The sequence below is a fragment of the Embiotoca jacksoni genome, unplaced genomic scaffold (genome assembly GCF_022577435.1).
Source record: "Embiotoca jacksoni isolate LCO1_2020_lvr unplaced genomic scaffold, fEmbJac1.0.p SCAF_23, whole genome shotgun sequence".
NCBI lineage: Eukaryota > Metazoa > Chordata > Actinopteri > Embiotocidae > Embiotoca > Embiotoca jacksoni.
In genome coordinates, this window is record NW_027185374.1 from 3,162,885 (window position 1) to 3,183,882 (window position 20,998).

The following is a 20,998-nucleotide window of genomic DNA, read 5'->3' on the forward strand; positions in this document are numbered from 1 at the left end:
CAACAGCAACTAAAATAATGAATAATGAAACATTTTTCTTTCCATTGGGAGACTAAAAGGAAGGAAAACGACGTCGGGAGGAAGGAAGGAAGAAAAACTGTTTCTTTGCAGATTGTTTAGCTTTTGTTTAACAGCCACTAAGTTTCTGCTGTCTCTATTTGAAGTGTTAAACTTTCATACCATTCATGACTTGGCCACACTGCTGTCAATGTAATGACCTACTTTTTTCATTTGCTTTTGGGACTCCACAAACTCACATTGTGCATGTTTTGATGAGGCAAAAATATCATATTTGTTGTGCAGATCTGCACGAAGGGTTAAAGGATTCATTTAGGGTTTTTGGAGGTTATCCCTTTTTTGTTGTTTCTTTATTCTCCCTGGGTCTTCTTATGACTCACCACTGCTGAATTCCCTCAACCAATCAGAACTCGGCTCTCTCTGACTGCCTGGCTTGCTTTCTCCTCAATGCAAAGTCAGATAAATCTCTGTTCATACTGTGTGTTGCTCTCTTCTTTTCAAGGCTGTCTTGGTTGAGAGGAAGAGAGACGGGGTGTGTCTGTCTGTCTGTCTGTCTGTACGTAATTGTCTTGTGACCACATTCTTTCCGTATCTTGCTTTCCTCAAATCTCTTTGCACAGAATTACCTTAGCCTAGCATGCGATTGTGTGGGAAATAAAGCCTGGTGTTGCAGGACAGTGCAGGGACAGACTGTGATAGTGCCAACTAAGCTCCAAGATTAAGCTGTCTTCATGTTTTTAATCTCAGAATCTAAAGTTTGAATGATTGAGTCATGCCGGCAGCACTGACATTGGTGTGTATTTGACTTTGCCGTTTTGTGGATGCTTACTAGTTTGTTTTGTTTAAGTACAATCCGAGCTGTCGATGGAGCTCTGACAATCTGTCTAGTCTTTCCATATTCAGTGTGTGTAGGGAAGCAGGGGTTTCTGAGGAAGCTGCTGTGAAGTTCCCTTCTTCTGTATATTAGTATTCTTTACTGGCTACGTAGCGATTTTAACCCATCCTACAATTTGTATTGTCTGTAACCTAACCTTTTGAGACAATGGACTCATTTTAAATCTGCGTCATTACTTTGCCACTGCTTTATTTCATTTGCAAGCACAGACACAGTGCGGACAAAAAGTGCGACCACAGAAAAGTGATGAACAAAGAAGACACGAGAGTGGATTTTATTGCATTTCTGTCAGTCATACTGTATAAGTCTAATTGGCTGTCTCTCCTTCCTCCAGGGGTTTGTGGTTGTTGCGGGGCCCTCCGGCCTCGGTACAAGAGACTGGTAGACAACATCTTCCCAGAAGATCCAGAGGTGAGACGCTCAAGTGACACTTTGTGCTTCTTTAGTCATGCCTTGTCAGACTGTCTTTCATGTAGAGAGTCGACTGCACGATTACACGTAGAACTTGCTAATGCACTTGCTAAACTCTGGGTATCATGTGTTATCTTAGAAATTGGGGTTTTATCATATTTAGCTGGTAGCCTATCATCAATAGGCCCTTGGCAGATTCATATTACACATCTATGATAACTTCTTAGATTTAGAAAGAGTGAGGTACAGGTGGTAAAAAGGACTTCGTACTTAACTGTCTTCTTTATATCTGCTCAGACCTCATCTTTTTTTTTCTTTTTCTTTTGACCATTTTCACAATTAACTGAGATCTGGTGCAGAGGACTCGCAAAGAGAATTAGCTTGGGTGGAAACGAAAGGGCAGATTTGTTGCAGAGGGAACTTTTAATTTGTGTCTCTGTGCTACTGCAGTAACCCACTTTACTTTTTCAGATCTGTGGCCAAAACTGCAATACAGGGACGTGCTAATACACACTTTATATTCCTGCTTGTGTGTGTGTGTGTGTGTGTGTGTGTGTGTGTGTGTGTGAGTGTGAGTGTGCATGTGCATGTGCACCTGGACATTGTGCTCCCATAAAAGGTTTCTAAGTTTGTCTGTAACTAATGGTGCCCGAACAGCTCGGAACAATGAAGCTGTCTGATAACGTTGAGTCAAAAGGTGTGTGCGTACGCTTTTGCTATGTTTCAGTGTTTCTCTCGGATAGTTTGTGGATGGGTGGTTAAATATGGGCTGTATTATCTGCATGTCTCCTTTATACACATAGAACAGTACAGTACAGTCTATTAGTAGTTTAAATGACTTGTTTGGAGCAGCAATATTCTGGTTGTGTGATCGATTATGGATTCCAGCCACTGGGTGATTTAGAGAAGGGGAGCTTTCCCTCTTTGCTGATCTCCAAAATAACCATCTGAGTAAGGGAGTAGGCCTTTTTTCCACAACAGACATTTTTTGACTCCTCGCAGGGAAAGGTAACAGCCCAACTAATGACACTAATCAGGCTCCTGTTACATTATTTATATACACTGTATATATTACACAGAGTTGATTACAAATATTCCATATATCAGAAAGACATGCCAGTTAGCAACACAGACCTGGAACTAGAACATTTGAAGTTAAAGCAGTAATTGTTAATGGTATTCATTGCACCTTGTGCTTTTTCTGCTATGACATGTCATGATATCTGCTGTGTAAAACTAATTGATGCTATGGACTCGTAGCCATGAATGCCACAGTAAAACATTATGCAGGTGGTTATCAAACCATCCTTCATGTATGGTCTTTTTCATTACATTATGACATGTCACAGTTGAAGAAACACGGGTATATCTACTTCAAAAAGTGATCGCTCCAGTTATTGTGCATGCCGGGTCAATGACACTCTGTCATGTGTTGCTGGGGCACTTAAATATAATTGATTTATCATCCACGTTATTAGTAACACTTTTTTTTTTTTTTACAAATCCCAAATGTCTGTTTAAAATCCAAATGTCTGCTCTGAAAATGCCCTTTGGTCAGAAAACATACTTATTCCTAGCTAATTGCTAAGAGTGAGCAGTTTGCCTTTTCTATCTTTAAGTCGTTTTGCTGTGCTGTTTTTTTTCAGGTAAAATAATGAATGATAATCTAGTCATGCATCATATTTTTTAAGTCTATTTAGAGTCCTTTTGCCTTTCATAGCTCCTGTATGTACATAGCACTTGGGAGTGTATAGCATTGCAGTCTTATCTGATAACTAACCATGTGTAATATACAGTGTGTATAATACAGTGTTTGTTACCTTTCTTTTTGTCTTTTTGGGAGTGCGACAGCCCGTTTCGGTTCTTGTCTGAATGTAAATGGGGACTGTAGATGTTTTTAGCTCTCTCGTCCCTCTGACCAAACCGAAGAGCAGTGAAGTAGGTCAAGGGGGAAAGTAGGAGGGGAGACTTGGTGATCTAGATATCCTCCTCCATTTTGGGGTTTGAGGTTGAGAAGTGGTGCAAACTTTAGTGCACATACTCTCGCATGAAAGCTGGATTAATTTATTACCTGTCTACCCCTTTGTCAGTAACATTGTCAGCCCATCAGTGGACATACTAACCACATCTCCTCTCACCTGAGAGTGACAACATTTGTATTTTGTGTAAACTGCTCCTTTAACATATTAAAACAAACAGGTGAATGAAACCCAAAGTTTTCCTATATTCTCTCTCCTCATCTTGTCCTCCCTCCCTCCCTCCCTCCTAGGATGGGCTAGTCAAGGCCAACATGGAGAAGCTGACATTCTACGCCTTGTCAGCTCCAGAGAAGCTGGACCGTATCGGAGCCTACCTGTCCGAGAGACTGTCAAGGGATGTGGCTCGACATAGATACGGGTGAGCTTCAGCTGTTGCCATTCAAAATAGTCTGTTAAAAAAAACCATTTCAGTTGTCTCCGCCCCATACAAATACTGTCTGCATATTTTGTGTCTTTATGCTCAGCCCCGCAATAACTTAACTGACTTTAATTCGGCACAGTTAAAGCTTAAAGATGAATAGATAAAGATGAAGTCCAGCTGAAATATGTTCAATATGTAAGTCTCCAGAGTGTGTCTGGCAGTGTTTATCGTATGTTGATCTCTTCCAGACATTAATTCTGTTTTCCTACAGTGTTAACAGTGTCCCTCTCTTTCTATTATTTGCTGCTCAGGTATGTGTGCATAGCCATGGAAGCCCTGGACCAGCTGCTGATGGCTTGTCACTGCCAGAGCATCAACCTGTTTGTGGAGAGCTTTTTAAAGATGGTGCGCAAGCTGCTGGAGTCAGACAAGCCCAGCCTGCAGATCCTCGGAACCAACTCGGTGAGTTTTCAGGATTATATTACTCGTTTGAAGAGTCGCCAACTTGTTTTATATTTTTGCAGCGATGAAACAACTAAACCAGAAAAGCCTGCATGCACATAGACTTTATCTGGTAGCTCCTTTCCTTCTATAATGAGCATTTTCTTTTTTTTTTAATAAGTGCAGTGAGAAATATCTATCTTAAACAAAATTACACTCTTGTAATAAGTGACTGCAATGATCAAGTAGTGCGAGGTTGTTGGAAGTTAGTTGTTGCGTCCAGGGAGAGAGAAAATGCACCTTTGCTTCCCTTGATGTCTGCAGTACATTGTTTTCTGAAGGATGTATAGTTGCAGTGTATATGCAGACAGTTTTTTTTTTAATGTAAAAATAAGTTATTAAGCAAAAAAACTTGCTCCGCTATCTATTATTTTGGTCAGAAGAGTCATTGAGGAAATAAGACTTGTTTTATGATATGAATCTAAGATAACCCCACACACGCACACACACACACACACACACACACACACACACACACACACACACACACACACACACACACACACACACACACACACACACACACACCTCCCCACTCATGTGGGTCGCTAATGTATCTTAGTTTCTGAGCTTTTCTGCTGCATCAAATTCTACCCATTTGACTGGATTTAGAGGAATTATCCAATCAAAAGTTGACAGGGCGCATTTACTTCCCAGATGCGATGGCACAGAGTCAGGAATTTTAACCTTGGGAGGGGTACGGTGTTAGTATTTCAGGAGGATCAAAGCATAAGAGCGGTGGGCAGAGAGGGTGATGAGTATCATGAGTATGAGTGAGTGGGAAGCAGCTATCGGCCGGTCAGCCGGGTCAGCAGAGGACACATAAAGGAAATCAGATTAGCCGCTGACTACACGGGCAAAAGCTCTGCAGTCATCTATACAGACTGACGAGACATGCCGTCTTCTCACTCACAAGCTTCCTGCTGTGAGTGAATCTGTATTAAAGGCATTTTGCCATATGTGCATATTTAAATCTTTGCATTCAGAGGGCTTGTGTTTTGCTGCAATTATTCAGTGCATACATACATTGAGGCCTGAACTTTAACTGCCGAATGGCTGCTTGTAAACGATGGATCCACCGTAACACAACATGCCGCGCGTCTAATCAAACAAGTGCAGTCCAAACATTTCTTCTTCTGCCTTTACGTGATATATTTATTTGTTACAGCACAAAGATCTTCAATAGATTATTCAAGAGTCATTTACAGCAGTTTCTTCTTATCTCCGTATCGTTTACTCGGGCATGATGCACCAAAACTGTTTGTCTCTTCCATTTATGACAGAGTTTGCCACCTGATTCTTCAGTTCTTACTACAGTATATCCTGTACGGCACGAAAGTGACACCCTGTGCCCAAACTGTGAACTACATTACTTAAGCCTCTACTACAGAAAATACTCACATTTACTTTCAAGGCAGACAAAAGAGAGGTGAAGGGTAAGGATTTGAGAGGTTATCGCAACTGGACTCACACCTGGCCAGGTTCTCTTACACTCTGTTTCACTGACCTGAAACCTTTCACTTCCTCTCAGCCCCTGAGTTGTTGTTTCCGTCAACCTGCTGTTACTTTTATGGATTGCTCTGTGATGGAGAAGACCAGCGGCGGGGGTTTGTTCCTCCTGCTGTAGCCCGTGATTAGATCAAAAACCTTTATAGTCTCTCTCTATTATCGGTGGTTTTAGACACTATTCTTAAAGCTTTCAATCTGATCTACAGTCTATTTCAGCAGACACAGAGTTGATACATTAATACCTGGAGGCTGCCCAATATTACTGGCAGTAAATGTTGGGCTGCTTCCAGGTATCAGCTGCGGCAGTAAATTGCTGCTGAAGCTGAGCAGCTTTACAGAAGCATTTACAGACACACTTCATTTGATTTGCTCAAGGATACTTAATTTAATTTTAAAACCTCTCCAAAGACTCATTTTATAAACGGGGGGTAGGGGGAGAAATCACCACAGACTTCTTTAGATGTTTATTTTCTACATAAACTCTGCTCCTTTGTGTTACTGCACTTATCGAGCCTGTATTTTTGAATGGGAGTTTACGTAGCTGCTATAATTACCATTTACTTCACTGACTGCTCGTGATATAATTCTTGCTTCGGGTAGTATAATGATCCAACTTCATTTCAAAGAAATCCAGTTTATAATTTATTAATAGGGGAGTGATGTGAAGCTGAATGTCAGCCTGTTTATATGGTGACATTTTGCGGCCCAGCGGGAGAGAACCCCCCACTGCCCTGTATTTTCCACTCCTAATGAGATGTTATGGAGCTCCAGTTTGACTTAAATTTAGGAGCTATTTAAAGCTACTTCACAGAAGTGTGTTCAATCAAATCAAAATAAACCCTTAATAATCTTGGGCTTTTGAGGAGTTGACTTATTACTGTGTGTCTCTCGAGCTGTAGAGGTTCTGGTTGACATAAACGTATTTTTTTCTCTCTTTTTCCCTCGTCAGTTTGTGAAGTTTGCCAACATAGAAGAAGATACGCCGTCGTACCACCGCAGTTATGACTTTTTTGTGTCACGCTTCAGTGAGATGTGCCATTCAAGCTATGAGGACCCAGACATCCGCACCAAGTAAGTGGACAGATGCTTGATTACACCGGAGACAGAATTAGTAAGTGACTGCTGTTTTTAGATTCCTTAAGAAGTGTTTTTTTTTTAGACTTCAACTATAACTGGACATCTTTTTTGAATATACTCTTACAAATCCATGAAAAAAGAGCTTCTCACCTTAAGTCACCATTTTTAATTACTAAAAATAGACAAAGTGACATCTTTTGACAAGTCAAATATAGCCATGAAAAGATAACAACCAAGGGATACCAGCAAAAAGCTATATACAAATAGAATGTGCTAATTATAGTCATATATTTATAGTCTGAGCTTTTAGTCATATGATTTCTTATGTCTGTTTGTGTGGTTGTTGCCTCCAGGATCCGCATGGCAGGTATCAAGGGTCTGCAGGGTGTGGTGAGGAAGACTGTGAACGATGAGCTGCAGGCCAATATCTGGGACCCTCAGCACATGGACAAGATCGTCCCCTCTCTGCTGTTCAACCTGCAGAGTAGAGAGCACACAGAAAGGTCAGTGCACAAGAGGAAAATATTATTCTCTTCCATTTTCTGTTTGCAAAGAGGCCTACCATTGTCTATTAGGTATTTAAAAGAACAGACGTGTTGCTTTTGATTGTCAGTGTGACATGAGTCGTGTAACAAATAAAAATGGCAACCTGATATTTTGCAGCACACTCTTTTCAAGGGAATCTCTGATCTGAACCTCTTTCTGTAGCTCTTAGTGAGACCTCTTGACTTTTCAAGTATTAGTTCGGTTCACTCTTCTTGGAAAAAACTGCTGGGTGCCTCTTCTCAGCTCTGAGTTTCAACTCTCTCCATAGATGTTCAATTGGATTAAGATCAGGACTCATAGCAGGCCACTTTATTATGTTCTGTTCTCATCCATTCTTCGAGGCTTATATTGTTAAGGGTTGGATCACTTTTCTGTTGGAGGAGCCAAGACCTGTAACTGATTTCATTGTACGCTGCACTGCTTTATAGCACACTGTGTCAGATGCAGAAACCCCTTGTGTCACAGAGGGATCAGTTCTTCTCTTTGAGATCTTTTCCGTGGACATAGAGCTGATGTGCATTAACAGACAGCTGTTCAAAAAGCATTGTGAATTGTCAACAATGCATTTTAGCTAACTCCTGTCAGGAGTTAACTCAAACACTTTCACACTCTGGATAGCTGACTGAACAAAATGTCAAAACTATTTGACAAAAATGCAGGTTTTTGTAGCCATAACACAGATGTATTTGTGTTATTCTATTTCTGCTATGACATGTGATGTGTCTAAACAAAAAAACTCACACAGTGCCATCTAACATGTGGGGAGAAAGTTGATGACCCAAAACTGCTCGGTGTTGACCTGCCGCGCCTCGGTCACTCGTTATTTTGTAGCCGACTGGCGCAGTTTGTGTCACTTTGGGCCATATTTGTCCTGGCAGTCTAGTCAGTCGTCACGCATGTCATTCATCATCATCATCCTCACTGAGTGAAGCTGCTGACAGCTCTGTTCCCCTTATGGGCATCTGTTAACCCACCAGCAGCATCCAAGAACAAAGAAACCAGGAGTTAAAGACAAAAACGGAATGAGAAAAGCATGAAAGGGGGAAGCGTGGACAGAAACGGTGCGATGGATGGAGAGTAAAATCTCCGAGCTACAGGATGCCAGCATGTGAGTGAGTCTGCAGAGTGTAGAGCCTCCTTCTCTTGGCAGTATTCCACATGCTGAGATTCACTTTGACGTCAACGCCGAGATCTGAAGGTTACGGGAGCAAAAGGGGAAGGGCAGCGAGAGGATCACTGGGAGATCGGAAGGGGAATAGATAATAGAAATTAGAGTGATAGGAATGGGAAGGTTATCGAAAGAGAGTCAGAGACAAACTGACACAATCCAACAGGGAGTCACATTTCCCGCTCTGCTTCCCTCTGCTCTGTGTGTTATGAATCCTGCCCCTGCTGTGCATCCCCATTTCCTCCTCACAGCGAGTCTAGCTTGTCATTACACAGCAGTCAGTACAGAGTCTAATTACCTCACTCAATGTGTGTGTTCTTACTCTAATAATACCCATGCTCCAATTTATTTAAAGATCAACTTAAGTCAACCTTGTGACAGATGGGACGAACTTCTGTAGAAAGTTTATATCTGGAGAGAACAGAAGTTTTTTCTGGTCTCACTTTTGTGTGCTATACTTCAAGAACAATAACTGACATGATTGTTTTTAATGACATGAAGTTGTCACCAAAGGCTTTTTGTTCCCCAAGACATTGCCTCAGAAAAACTTAAATGATTTAGCATTTTTATGAGCTGTGTCTCTTTATACTCGGCATTGATTGGTCTGTCTGGGCGCGTGTCTGACGTCGGCGTGTTGTCACTTTGGACTTTTCCATTTGAATGAAGTTAAATCAATAAATGGATTCATTTTGTTGCCTTTATACTATTAACATTATTATTATTATTATTATTATTATTATTATTATTATTATTATTATTATGGTATTACTACGAGAACCTACTTTTCTAAAAAAAAAAAAAAAATAAGTTGAAAATCTTGGCATTTTTATGCTTTTTTTTGTAAAGTTGACTATTAAATACTTTGTTTCCTCTTCTCCCCGCAGCTCACTTATACTTCTTTTCCAGTTCTTTTTCTTCTGTTTTTTAATGAGGGACCAAAGCCTGCCTTAACTTCCTGTAATTTTGTCTGAATCGTCGCAAAAGTGTTTCCACACTGCAAACGAACCAAACAGTCGATCAGTTTGATCCCAACTGAGACCATCTCTTTTGGTCGGTCAAAATCTTGTTCCAGTGGTCTAAGAGGCTGTTCCCATTTGGCTACTTCAATTCAGACACGTGTGACCTGGCCGTGATCGGACCACAAGTGGCCAGCAAAAGTACCGGTGGATGCATTGAGCTCTGATCCGTTCAGTCCACCTCCGAATGTGGCGTGAACAGATCAGAGCTCGATGCTTCCTGTGTGTGTTTCCGCCTGTACTTTTGCTGGCCACTTATGGTCAGATCACGGCCAGGTCACATGTCCTGATTGAAGTGGCCAAATGGGAACAGCCTCTAAGGAACCTTTCACTTCTATTATGGTTCAGACCAAACTGAAAAATGTGCAGGTTAAAATAGAAATATCCTTTTCAGCTAGAAAACTAAACAAAAAATGTCAACAACAGGATGTTCGAACCAAACTTTTCCAAAGCAAATACCACATCAAAAATGTTTTTAAACATTTGACCCCAGTGTTGGCAATTCAGTGTATTTTTTTTTTCTTGATTTTTGGCTGTTTTTGGATTTGAGGTGCCATTAAGAGGCAGGATTTCACATTTCCTCCACAGCAACAGCAGCAGGAGATGAGATGAAAGAGTCAGGCTGTTAATAAATAATGTCATCATTGGTGGGCTACCCGGGGCTAGTCATGACCAAGATAGAGTTGTGGCAGATGTTTTTAACTATGCATGAGAACAAAAAAAAGGCCGGACGCTATGTGGGTGCGCTGCCAACACACACTTGGACACGTATGCTAATTTAAACACGCTAATTTAATCCACCCTCCCCATAGTCATAACAGATGTGCAATCTATAAAATGCACACATCCACAGGACGGCTAATACTGTCACTTAATGTTTACTGCAGACAAACCGCAGAGGCTGAAGTCACTTCAGGGGCAGCGGAGACTGCAGTCACACAGCGATGCAGGGAGTGTTTTTGTGAGCTATAGTGTTTGTTATTCAGTCAAGTTGATTTCAAACCTTTGCCTCCTCTCTCCGATTCCTCTCTCGCCATCTGCACCCTCCCAATTTGCCTCCCTCTCCCTCGCCCTCGCCCCCTCCCTCGCCCTCCTCCCTCCTCCTCCTCCCTCTCCTTCTTTCTTGCTTCCCCACCTGCATCTCTCCCCACCAGCCGCTCTCCGTCTCCGCTGCAGGCATCGGAGAAGGAGAAGGAAAGCCCGGTGGATCTGACGGAGCGCTGCTTCAGGGAGCTGCTGGGACGAGCTGCCTATGGCAACATCAAGAACGCCGTCACGCCCGTGCTGATGTGAGACACCTCTGCAAACTCTTTTATTTATGAGACCTGCCCTCTGTCTGTGATGTGTTCCTGTGCGCTGCTGTTGTTGTTGTTGTTGTTGTTGGGTTGTTGGTTTTTTTTTAAATATTGACCAAACCTGAAGGAAAGCTGCCTCTTAGGGCTCTGCTGCAGCATTTCTAGCTTCACACTGATTGGCCCACAAGGGGCGTGACAAGGTCAACACAAGGTTATGTTGTTGTTCTTGACTAGCATGCATGATTCGAAGATGGAGCATTTAAGTTGTATTGTACCGCTTTATGCTGCGTTCTGCCTTGATCGCGTTGAAGTTACAGTTCTTTTCTGGCAAGACGTTGCTGATTTCCTGCTTTTCCGCAACATTTTCATGCGTTTGATGTTATTTCTGTTTTGTTTTGGTTTAGCTCTGTTAAGCATTTTTCTTTTGGTCTTCTGCCTCCGCATCTTTTTTTTTTTTCCTTCTCTCCCTCCTTATTTAAGTTAATCCAGCGCTGCTGTTCCTCCAAGAATATTGTATTTAATCTGTTTTCCCTCTACTGCATGTGCCTGTGTCTTCCTTAGCTCTCTTAGCTGTTCACTCTGTTTTAAGTCCATCTGTCTTTTATCCCTCTTGGCATGATTCCCCTGCATCTCAGCTACAGTCAGTGATTGTTCCTGCTTTATTTCGGAGTCAAGTTGGTGGTTTGATGGCGTGATAGAAGTGGCACCTTAAATGTTCATTTTTCAGGTGAAACGTAATGAGTTAATCGATGTGCTGAGTGATACACTAGCGACCAGTCATGATATTTCAGGGGCTTTCAGGTACAACTAAACTTGGTCACCTATACTGTGTATTGACAGCCACATTTTAAAGTTAACATAAAGTAACAATGCCAGAAAAATAAGACATTAAAATTAGGTTTTCTCAAACACATTTTATATAAACGATTGGGTTGTTGGACTTTGATAATTTCAGACTTTTGAGTCTGTAAAGTCTTTATTGATTTATTTCCACTGCTACTCCCTACTTACCATTTCCCTGTGCGGTTATATATCAAACGTATATTTCTTTTGAACACTCTTGATCCATCCATTTTCTCTCAATTTTGCCTTCAATTCGTTGCAGTACTTATGTCCTGTGTGAGAGCAGCTCTTGGCCGTCTATCACTGTCTCCGTTTCATGCTTTAGTCGTTTATCTCCCTCGATCGCTGCGCCTCTGTCTGTATTTACATAAGGAGTGCAGGACTTTGCAGGAAGAACATCTGTTCAGTAGTAATGACCTTAATCACGCCTGAGGGATCCTAATCATTTGCATTGATTAGGTTTTTTTGGGCTATTTTATTGCACTTTTTGCATTTTGCATCAACATCAGATTGAGATAAATGTGTTCACTTATTTTACTGCTCTCCATCACTCATGCTGCTGTATAATTACATCCTCCCTGTCCTTGCTGTCTCTCTCTCTCTCTCTCTCTCTGTCTGTCTGTCTGTGGTCCCTCAGGCACTTAGATAACCACTCTCTATGGGAGGGAAAGACCTTTGCGGTGCGTTGCTTCAAAATCATCATGTACTCCATCCAGGTGAGTGATAAAGCACAATTATATCTTGCACAACCTTTCCTTCACCCCTTTTCTCTCTCTATCACCGCTGCTGACCTCATCTCCAGGTCCGAATGGACTCCTGTGATTTGCACAGCACCATGTTTTTTTTTTTTATCTTTGCAAGTGGTTATTACACGCTTTAGGGATGTAAAGTAGGAACATGCTCCAATATTCATGGAGTTTGCACTGATTTATACCCACAATTAGTTCAGAAAATGAAAGTTGCTTACACAATCCATTTAGGCATCATACATTTTCCTCGCAGCTATGGCTCATTTTGGACCTGAATGAAAAATGCAAAGTCAGTGAAGTGCTTTATCTTCTGTCGACAGTTTCTAGTTTGCTTCCTGTAACTTTACAGTTTTCTACCACTTTTCTCCCTTCTCTCTTTTTCCTCTTTTTTATTGTTCTTGTTTCATTCAGTCGTTCTTTCTTTGCTTCCCCCCCCAGTCCCAGCACTCTCACCTGGTAATTCAGCAACTTCTCGGTCACCTGGATGCTAACAGCAAGAACTCGGCCACAGTGCGTGCTGGGATCGTAGAAGTCTTGCTGGAGGCAGCCGCCATTGCAGCCAGCGGTTCTGTAGGTCAGTTACATGCACACACACACATTCAGACAAGAGATATGTGCACGTTCAGACATGACACATCAGATGATTTTCATTTGGGATGAAATGATCTCTTCATAAGCAACACGGTGTCTGCAGGTCCCACGGTGCTGGAGGTGTTCAACACCCTGCTGCGGCAGCTGCGTCTGAGTGTGGACTACGAGCTGACCGGCTCATATGACGGCAGCACCAACATCGGCACCAAGATCATCAAAGCTCACGAGGAGAGGCAGCTGCAGGAGGCCGTCATCAGGACTATCGGTGAGTCTGTGGACAGAGTGTCTTTGTTTTGGTTTGAGAGTGAGAGTGGGGGGAGTGTGTAGGGTGCTCTGCTCTTGGTGCTTTTGTTTACCATGTCTGCGTGTATGTGTAAGCTTTCTTGTGACAAGTAAATCTTTTCCAATCCCACGCATGTCCCCCTCCCTCCATTGCTCCAAACCCTCCTTTTATCTGTCTGACCCACGTCTCTCTCCATTTCGGTTTCTCTCACTTTCAGGTTCATTTGCCAACACTCTGCCAACCTACCAGAGGTCAGAGGTCATGCTCTTTATCATGGGCAAGATCCCTGTTCCTGGAGTTCACCTGGCTCTGCCCGCCACTGGCTCTGGGTACGTTAGTCCACCAGCATTTAGTCACAGCATTCTTCCAGGATACGCACAAACACACACACACACACACACACACACACACATACACACACACATGCACGCCCACCAGCTGGTGTCACAGTGCTTTGTAAACAAATGCATTTAGATCCGAGTGTTGGTGATTTTAAGGATACATTTCTGTCTTTCATCTCCAGGCCTGAGGGCACCAGGATGATTCAGATTATGTTACTCAAGTCTTTGGTTCAGGTAAGTTTTCCATCTCCTAATATATTATTTTTTAATTCAGAAAGCTTTACACTAAGGGCAGGGCATGCAAACAGTCAGACGAGAGTGGCAGCGTTCATCGGTGCCTCGCCTAAACAGCGGGGTTAAGATAATATTGTGAATTATAATATTTAAACTGCGGACAAAATGTTTTCTCAGGCTCATCAGTCACAGGGACACTTAACCTTTCAAAAGCCGCATTGGGTCCCACTTTATTGCAGCATGTAGACCTTAAGTAAATACTTTTGTCCCAACCAGGTCTCCTTTGGCTGTACTCTTGTAGTCTACATGTCACTGCTTCACATTCCTGTCCACTGAGGAATGTTTTTTCTTCTAGTGAGGGTTTATAACCAAACACATATATGTGCTTAGGAAAATCTCCTATCCAGTCGACGGCTAACAAATGTTAGCCTTACGGCACACTACACTCCTAAACAAGAAAGTAGCCTTGTTTGCCAACATGTAATGTGTGTACATTTGAAAGTAGCTGCTCAGTCAGTAATACATGACTGTTGTTTGTCTGTACTTATCTGATGACCTCAAACACATTAGGGAGGGAAGAAATCCCACTAGTTAATTTTCGACAAGGCACATCTGTTGAGTTAAACCTATTCCAGATGAAGAAGTCAGTCGAGGATCATTCACGAATTTTCCAACAACATGAACTTAAATCTGTGTCGAGTCCAAATTGTACAACTTTGTTACAGTGATGCTTCTTTTATTTTAGAAACAATCTTCGGTTCAGTGCAGACAGCGATGTTGTGCTGGAGCCCGTTTCCCCACAGGCCCACAGATAAACACAAACCCAACAACAGCAAAGTTTAATTAAGGCCAGAGTTTGCTAACATGCCCTGCTGTTTGTCAGCTTAACCAGGAGCAGCCACGATCAGCATTGGCGAAAAGTGGAAAGTCACAAGACAAGAACTCACTTTGCGCAATCTAATTTTAACTGGCAAATGCAAGAAAAAAATGTTTTTTTTTATTGCATGCTAGACTGGTTTTTAATTGCCAATCTCTCAGGTGACGGCAGGTTTCCAGACCACCAACATGCTGACCGCACTGCCCAGCTCTTTCTTGGAACCGCTGCTGTCCTTCTCTCTAACCGAGGATCCAGAGCTTCGACTGCTCGTGCTCCAAATCCTTCTCAGTCTCATTGACAGGCACGACAACACGCCCAAGTTCTCCAACATAAGGTGTGTGTTTGTGTATGCAGGAGCATGGTTTGACTTCCCAGCCTGTGCTTCAGCTGCAGTTCACAGTTTGTGTCTCTTTTGGCCTTCTTGTGCAGCATCATCTCGGACATCTCTGTGCTGAAGCTCAAAGTTGACAAGTGCTCCAGACAGGACAATTTGTTCATGAAAAAGGTGCACCTTCGTCTCAACATCTGTTGTTGTCATTATCTCTCCGCTTTTCCTGTGTCGAAATGTTGTCGTACTTTTGCGCATAACTAAAGTTCATATTTTAAATCTGGAGTCGTCTTTGTGACCGTCTGTCTCTCGCCTTTGTCGTCCTTCCCTCACAGCACGGCCAGCAGCTGTACCGACACATCTACTTGGGCTGTAAGGAGCAGAGCAGCGGTCGGCTGCACTATGAGACGCTCTTCGCTCTGTTAGGTCTTCTCAGCGTGGAGCTGGCAAACGAAGAGGTGGTGGTGGACCTCATTCGCCTGGCTCTTGCCTTGCAGGTTTGACTACACATGCATGCTGTCGTGTACCAGTTTATTATTTAGTTTGGAAAGACAGTCTACCTCCCTTCTTATTCTGTGATGATAAATATCTTTAATAGTAGCATGTAAACTATTTTACAAGACGGCCTCGAAGGAAGTAAATGAAACAGTTTCCTGTATTAAAAATGAATAAAAGCAACTAAATGATCATAAAATAAAGAAGTGTGAATCCCTCAGACCTCCTCAGACGGACTGTTTCTTAGTTCGAGGGTCGCTGCTGATGTCTCTCTGTGTCTTGTGCAGGACCTGGCTCTGTCCACCGATGAGGCGATGCCTGTTTACAACCGCTGTGCTGTTCATGCCCTTGCCGCTGCCTACCTCAACCTCATCTGCCAGCTCACCACCGTCCCAGCCTTCTGCCAGCACATACACGAGGTGTGTGTCCGGGCCTCTTTGTGTGACTGTATTTGTGTGTGTGAGTGCTATTAACAATGTGCTTTTTCTTCCTGTGCCCTTCAGGTAATTGAGGTGAGACAGAAAAAAAACCCTTTCCTTTTGCCTGAGGACATCTTTATTGATACTCCTAAGTACGTACCAGCTGCATTCAACAGCTTTCTCTCCTAAACCATACAAGTGTTAAATTTGATGTTTAAATGCACAATACAAGTGGTAATTGATTTCAATCTACTACAAAAAAAAAAGCACTCAGGGTTCCCTCTTTATTCCCAGGTTGCCTTCTTCATTGGAGAAGGTGGAAGGGGATGTTCTGTTCCTTCAGTCAAAGATCACCGAGGTGCTCGGAGGAAGTGGTTATAACACAGAGAGACTGGCTACGCCTTACATCCCACAGTTTACTGGTAAGGAGCCCATAACTAGTCCGGGGGCCAAAGCTTGAGTGGAAATGCTGACCTGAGTTACTCTCCTGGAACCTTCTATATGAATGGACGCGTTTCCACCCAAAGTACCTGAAAATACTTTTCCAGGAACTGCTTTTCCGTGGCGGTCTTAAAGCCCACAAAGAGTTGTCAAGTTAGTCCACTGATGTCTGTTCGTCTTCTTCTGAGTTGTAATGGCGTTCGTCTCGTCTTTGTGGATTACTGTTTCTAATTCCCGCTGGATTTCAACCTCATAGTAAATGATCCATAAGGCACAACACTTTCTTTTGTAGATTCATTTTTTTCCAAACACAATCGATTAAAAACAAACTGCTTTGCAGCTGCAGATTTTTTATAATGGCAGTTGACGAAAAAAAAATGCTTCAAGTAGTCAACCAATCAGACATGTTCTGCACTGCAAGCCCCGCCCACCTACGGTACTTATCTCCAAGCAGGGACTTTTTGGGAGTTAAATTAATCTAGTTGGAACTTGATTTGGACCCCAGTCCCTGTGTAAAGTTCCTGTTATCAAATTGCTGCAAAGTTATTAAACTGTCAAAGTCTTGCGTTTCCTCCACTTTTACATATTCAATAAATGCATAAAAAAAAAAAATATCCACCCTCTGCTTCCAGATGAGGACCGTCTGTCCAAGAGAAAGAGCATCGGGGAGACCATCTCACTTCAGGTGGAGGTCGAGTCCAGGAACAGTCCAGAAAAAGAGGAGGTAAAGGATTTACAACAGTCTCACAGTCAAGAACTCATAAATGCTTCCTTTTAGGAAATCTTCAGCCGAGAGCTTCTCAGCTCACACTTCACAATATTTTTGTCTTGTTCTGTTCTGCAGAGGACGCCGGCAGAGGAGATCACATTTGAAACCCTGAAAAATGCCATCGGTATGTTTGCTCTTTTATCAACTTTCATAGATTACAATTATTTATGAACTTGCACACTGCATTTGTTGTATAAACCGTTCTACGTCAGGAAAAAAAAAGCAATGAAATGAACCTAACATGTCAGTTTGGGTAACTTTTTTTTTTACATTTCTGACCCAAATGAACTTTGGAAATAAGCTGCCAAAGCATGATTATAGGAAAACAAACAAAATTCAGAGGTGTGAGTTGTTGTTGTTGTTGTTTTTTTCACAGCTGTATGAGGAATTTCTCGAGTACTAACGTCAAGTTTCCTCTTTCAACATTCGATATAATGCACATAGCACATTTATACTGTTTGTGTGTCCCTCTAGTGGACAGTGTGGGTATGGAGGAGCAGGAGAGGGAGCGGAGGAGACAAGTGGTGGAGAAGTTCCAGAAGGCCCCCTTTGAGGAGATAGCTGCCCACTGCGGTGCCAGGGTACAATAAAAACAGCTTCTTTTTTTGTGTGTGTGTCTACGTTCAGTTTATTGTTCCGGTCTTGGATGAATTGTTATTAATGAGTTTTGTCCTGTCTAGGCCACACTACTGCAGAGCAAACTAAATCAGATCTTTGAGATCACAATCAGGTAAGTGAGAAAGCTTAAACATGTTTAAAGTGTCTAAGCAGCTTTTCTAAAGGTCGATTCTGACATTGATGGCAGTGATCCTGGCTAACCAGGTAACGATCCTGACGATGGCGTTGACTCACGGCGATAACGACTGCTGTGTTTTGTTCCTCTTCCTGTTCAGACCGCCTCCCAGCCCCTCCGGAACCATTTCGTCAGGTTACGGCCAGAGCCAGAGTCGATCTGTGCCGATTTACGAGATGAAGTTTCCCGACCTTTGTGTGTACTGAACCACAAAGTCGACAGCGATGTTACGAAACTGTGTTTAACCTTTTGAGGACAGGAAAGGGATTTGGAGAGGGACAGCCGAAACTCACTGTAAAGTCATCTTGACCGTGGAATCAAACAACCGCCGCGCATGTGGAACAAACTCAGCCGCAACTAAAGAACAAGCCACTTCTTCATGAACTTAGCTGAGATTCTCTTTTACCCTTCGATAGCAACCAAAACTAACTGGCTAATAATCAATTAAAGCACTAGTAAAACAGACTGGCATCTTTCACTTCTCCTCGGATGTCTGTAGAAACTCCACTGGTTGGATTTTCACGTTAGAACTTGCCAAGAATGTGAGGAAGAGATTTGTGACAGTCTGAAAGTTATTTTGTCGTCTTTAGAGTGAATCGAAGCCGTTGCATGCCCCGTAACTGGACATGTTTCATGACACCGAATTGTCATTCTTCTTTTGACTTGTTTGTCCATACAGGGTGCCATAACAACCTTTAATCACAAAATTAGATCGACGAATTGCGCTTATTTCTCTTGGCATTTCATTTTTTTATTGACTCGATGGCCAGGAAGAGTGTTTGAGGCATTTTAATTTACTTGACAGTGTATTGTTTGTGTATGTTTGATCAATAGATACAAGTTATTCCTACCCATCTCCCATGTTACGCAGCTCTTGAGCATGTCTTCAGTGTTTAATGCTTCGCTGTAGTTTTGTTTTGCCTTCTTTGTATTGGCCAGAAGTGCTTTTTCTTCCACATCATTTAAAATATGTGTCTCTTTTGTTTGTAGTTGTGGTTTATCTAAAACATAACTGCTAGTTAAAACATACCTAAAAACACACAAAGTTGTGACCACACTAAACTTCTCGAGTGTTTACTGCAGTGCTTACCAGTTCCAACACTAGACAAATTATTAATTTATATTTTTCTCCTTCCCATATAAATGTGTATATACAGAGAAATATATAAATCTTTAAGCCGATGTACAGAGTAGGGATGTTTTTGTGTGTGTATATATATATATTGTATATTCTAATTTTAGACTGCCGCTGCACTGGTTGTGTCCATAGATAAGGGAGTATCCAGATACGTGTCGTTAAGTAACCAGCAACACATGAAATCAAAATGTCTGAACAGCCCACACTATAAATTTGCATCATCTTGAGGGCAGCGGATCACACTGATGAAGTACTTATGAACCCATCTTAATTAAACTGTTCCAAGAAAAACAGGTTTTCAAATGATTTTCAACTTCATTTCGCGTTTGAAAACAGGTTTCAGCCCCGTCGCCCTGACTTGTGTCGTTCCCATCGTGTCCTCGGTCCCATCGTGTCCTCGGTCCTGCACTCTGCCATGCTGCCTCCAGAGCAGCGCATCTTTCTCCGCAACACCCGAAGAAGTCTAAAAGCCATTTTGTGTGCGCGTACACACGCAAGTGTAAAAACAAAAGTATAATGGCAATAATTTGGCACGAGCCTGGCTGACACGGTCCGACTGAAGGTTGCAGATGATTTTGTGCCGTCTTAAATTGTTGTGGTGCTGTGATTGGTTCGGTTTTGTGACTCTTTTTTTTTTTTTAAGAAGCCACCCACCCCTTCCTCCACTGCGCTTCTGTGAATGAACCGCATCGGACGTCTCGACGTGTTGCAGCCATCTCGTTTAACGTGGACGGTGGCGTCTGGTTTGTCCCCTGGTTGTCATGTGTGCTGCAGTCCAGTGTTTGGTTTTCTCATTTTTTTTTTTAAATTTTTTTTTACACTGTAGTGTCCTCCGTATGAATATTCCTGTATCAGATAGTCCTGTTCATGTTTACTCTTTTTATCAGTGCGTGAGTGAGCGTGTCCGTCCATGTGTCCTTATCATCATCATCACCCAAGAACCAAACTCTTGAGACGCAGTTTACAGTTCAGTCCAGTGACTCTTCCCCCCCACCGTGTTAATGAAGAACAAGCTATTTCAGAGCAATGTGCAGCTGTCTAAACCTTCCAGTGACAACTTGTAGAATTGTCTTTTCAACATCTTGAACTTGGCAGTGAAGACCTGTAAAGTCTGTCCGTCTTGCGTGTCGTCATCGCATTGTGTAAAAGTAATATTAACTGACGGTAATCCAAACTTCCTTTTTGTCATTACATGTTTGGTTAATAGATCTGTTTACAATGTAGTGGTGTGGGTCAAATCTATTCATTCTGTGAACTTTGCACTTTATTAAAAAAAAAAAAAAACGGGATTACCTAGTGACAAAGGCAGCTTTTACATGGAGGAAATGCCTTACGCGTGTCATACCTGACTTTGCATGCTAGTGATGTTGCTGTGTTGTACAATAAATTTATCTGTAACTATGAACCGTCTGACCGCTTCCTGATTTTATTTTGTGATCAATGACGGTGAAATCCAGATGAAGAAGCACTTCTCCCGAGATCAGAAAAAAACCAAAAAAACCTGTTAACTTGAAGAGATTTGACCGAACGCAAATGTTAAATTTGTACATTATAATAAACGCTGTTAAACGCTGCAGCTGACGAAACCCTCAGCGTTTAGTTTCTATTAGACTACTTGCATCGGTGTTTATACTGTGCGTCTGCCACTGACACGCAGGTCGTCTGAGTGGGTGGTCCATCTGCTAACACCTTTTCTGCTCGCATCTTTTCTCCCACAGTATTATATGGTAATAAAAACTGCACGCTGGATAACTCATTGCCACTGAAACTCCATTTTAGATGTCAAATAGTTACAACGTATTAGAAAGAGAAAACTAATTTGATCTTGCTGTCCGATAATATGTTTACTAAATAATAATAA

The 20,998-nt window shown here is 42.2% G+C and overlaps 1 protein-coding gene across 1 annotated transcript in view; it reads left to right on the forward strand.

Moving 5' to 3' along the window:
• LOC138203425 (protein EFR3 homolog B) overlaps nucleotides 1–20,542 on the forward strand; it is a 28,409-nt gene extending 7,867 nt beyond the window's left edge. Inside the window, exons 2-23 of the mRNA XM_069158264.1 lie at nucleotides 1,248–1,324; nucleotides 3,594–3,721; nucleotides 4,036–4,186; nucleotides 6,684–6,805; nucleotides 7,165–7,314; nucleotides 10,696–10,830; nucleotides 12,317–12,395; nucleotides 12,867–13,002; nucleotides 13,123–13,284; nucleotides 13,520–13,631; nucleotides 13,826–13,877; nucleotides 14,916–15,088; nucleotides 15,184–15,259; nucleotides 15,418–15,579; nucleotides 15,865–15,996; nucleotides 16,081–16,148; nucleotides 16,291–16,418; nucleotides 17,070–17,161; nucleotides 17,282–17,330; nucleotides 17,681–17,787; nucleotides 17,887–17,936; nucleotides 18,100–20,542. Of these exons, the coding sequence (XP_069014365.1) occupies nucleotides 1,248–1,324; nucleotides 3,594–3,721; nucleotides 4,036–4,186; nucleotides 6,684–6,805; nucleotides 7,165–7,314; nucleotides 10,696–10,830; nucleotides 12,317–12,395; nucleotides 12,867–13,002; nucleotides 13,123–13,284; nucleotides 13,520–13,631; nucleotides 13,826–13,877; nucleotides 14,916–15,088; nucleotides 15,184–15,259; nucleotides 15,418–15,579; nucleotides 15,865–15,996; nucleotides 16,081–16,148; nucleotides 16,291–16,418; nucleotides 17,070–17,161; nucleotides 17,282–17,330; nucleotides 17,681–17,787; nucleotides 17,887–17,936; nucleotides 18,100–18,205 (2,447 nt within the window). The 3' untranslated portion in view covers nucleotides 18,206–20,542. The remainder of the gene's footprint in view (nucleotides 1–1,247; nucleotides 1,325–3,593; nucleotides 3,722–4,035; nucleotides 4,187–6,683; nucleotides 6,806–7,164; nucleotides 7,315–10,695; nucleotides 10,831–12,316; nucleotides 12,396–12,866; nucleotides 13,003–13,122; nucleotides 13,285–13,519; nucleotides 13,632–13,825; nucleotides 13,878–14,915; nucleotides 15,089–15,183; nucleotides 15,260–15,417; nucleotides 15,580–15,864; nucleotides 15,997–16,080; nucleotides 16,149–16,290; nucleotides 16,419–17,069; nucleotides 17,162–17,281; nucleotides 17,331–17,680; nucleotides 17,788–17,886; nucleotides 17,937–18,099) is intronic.
• Nucleotides 20,543–20,998: the final 456 nt, after the last annotated feature.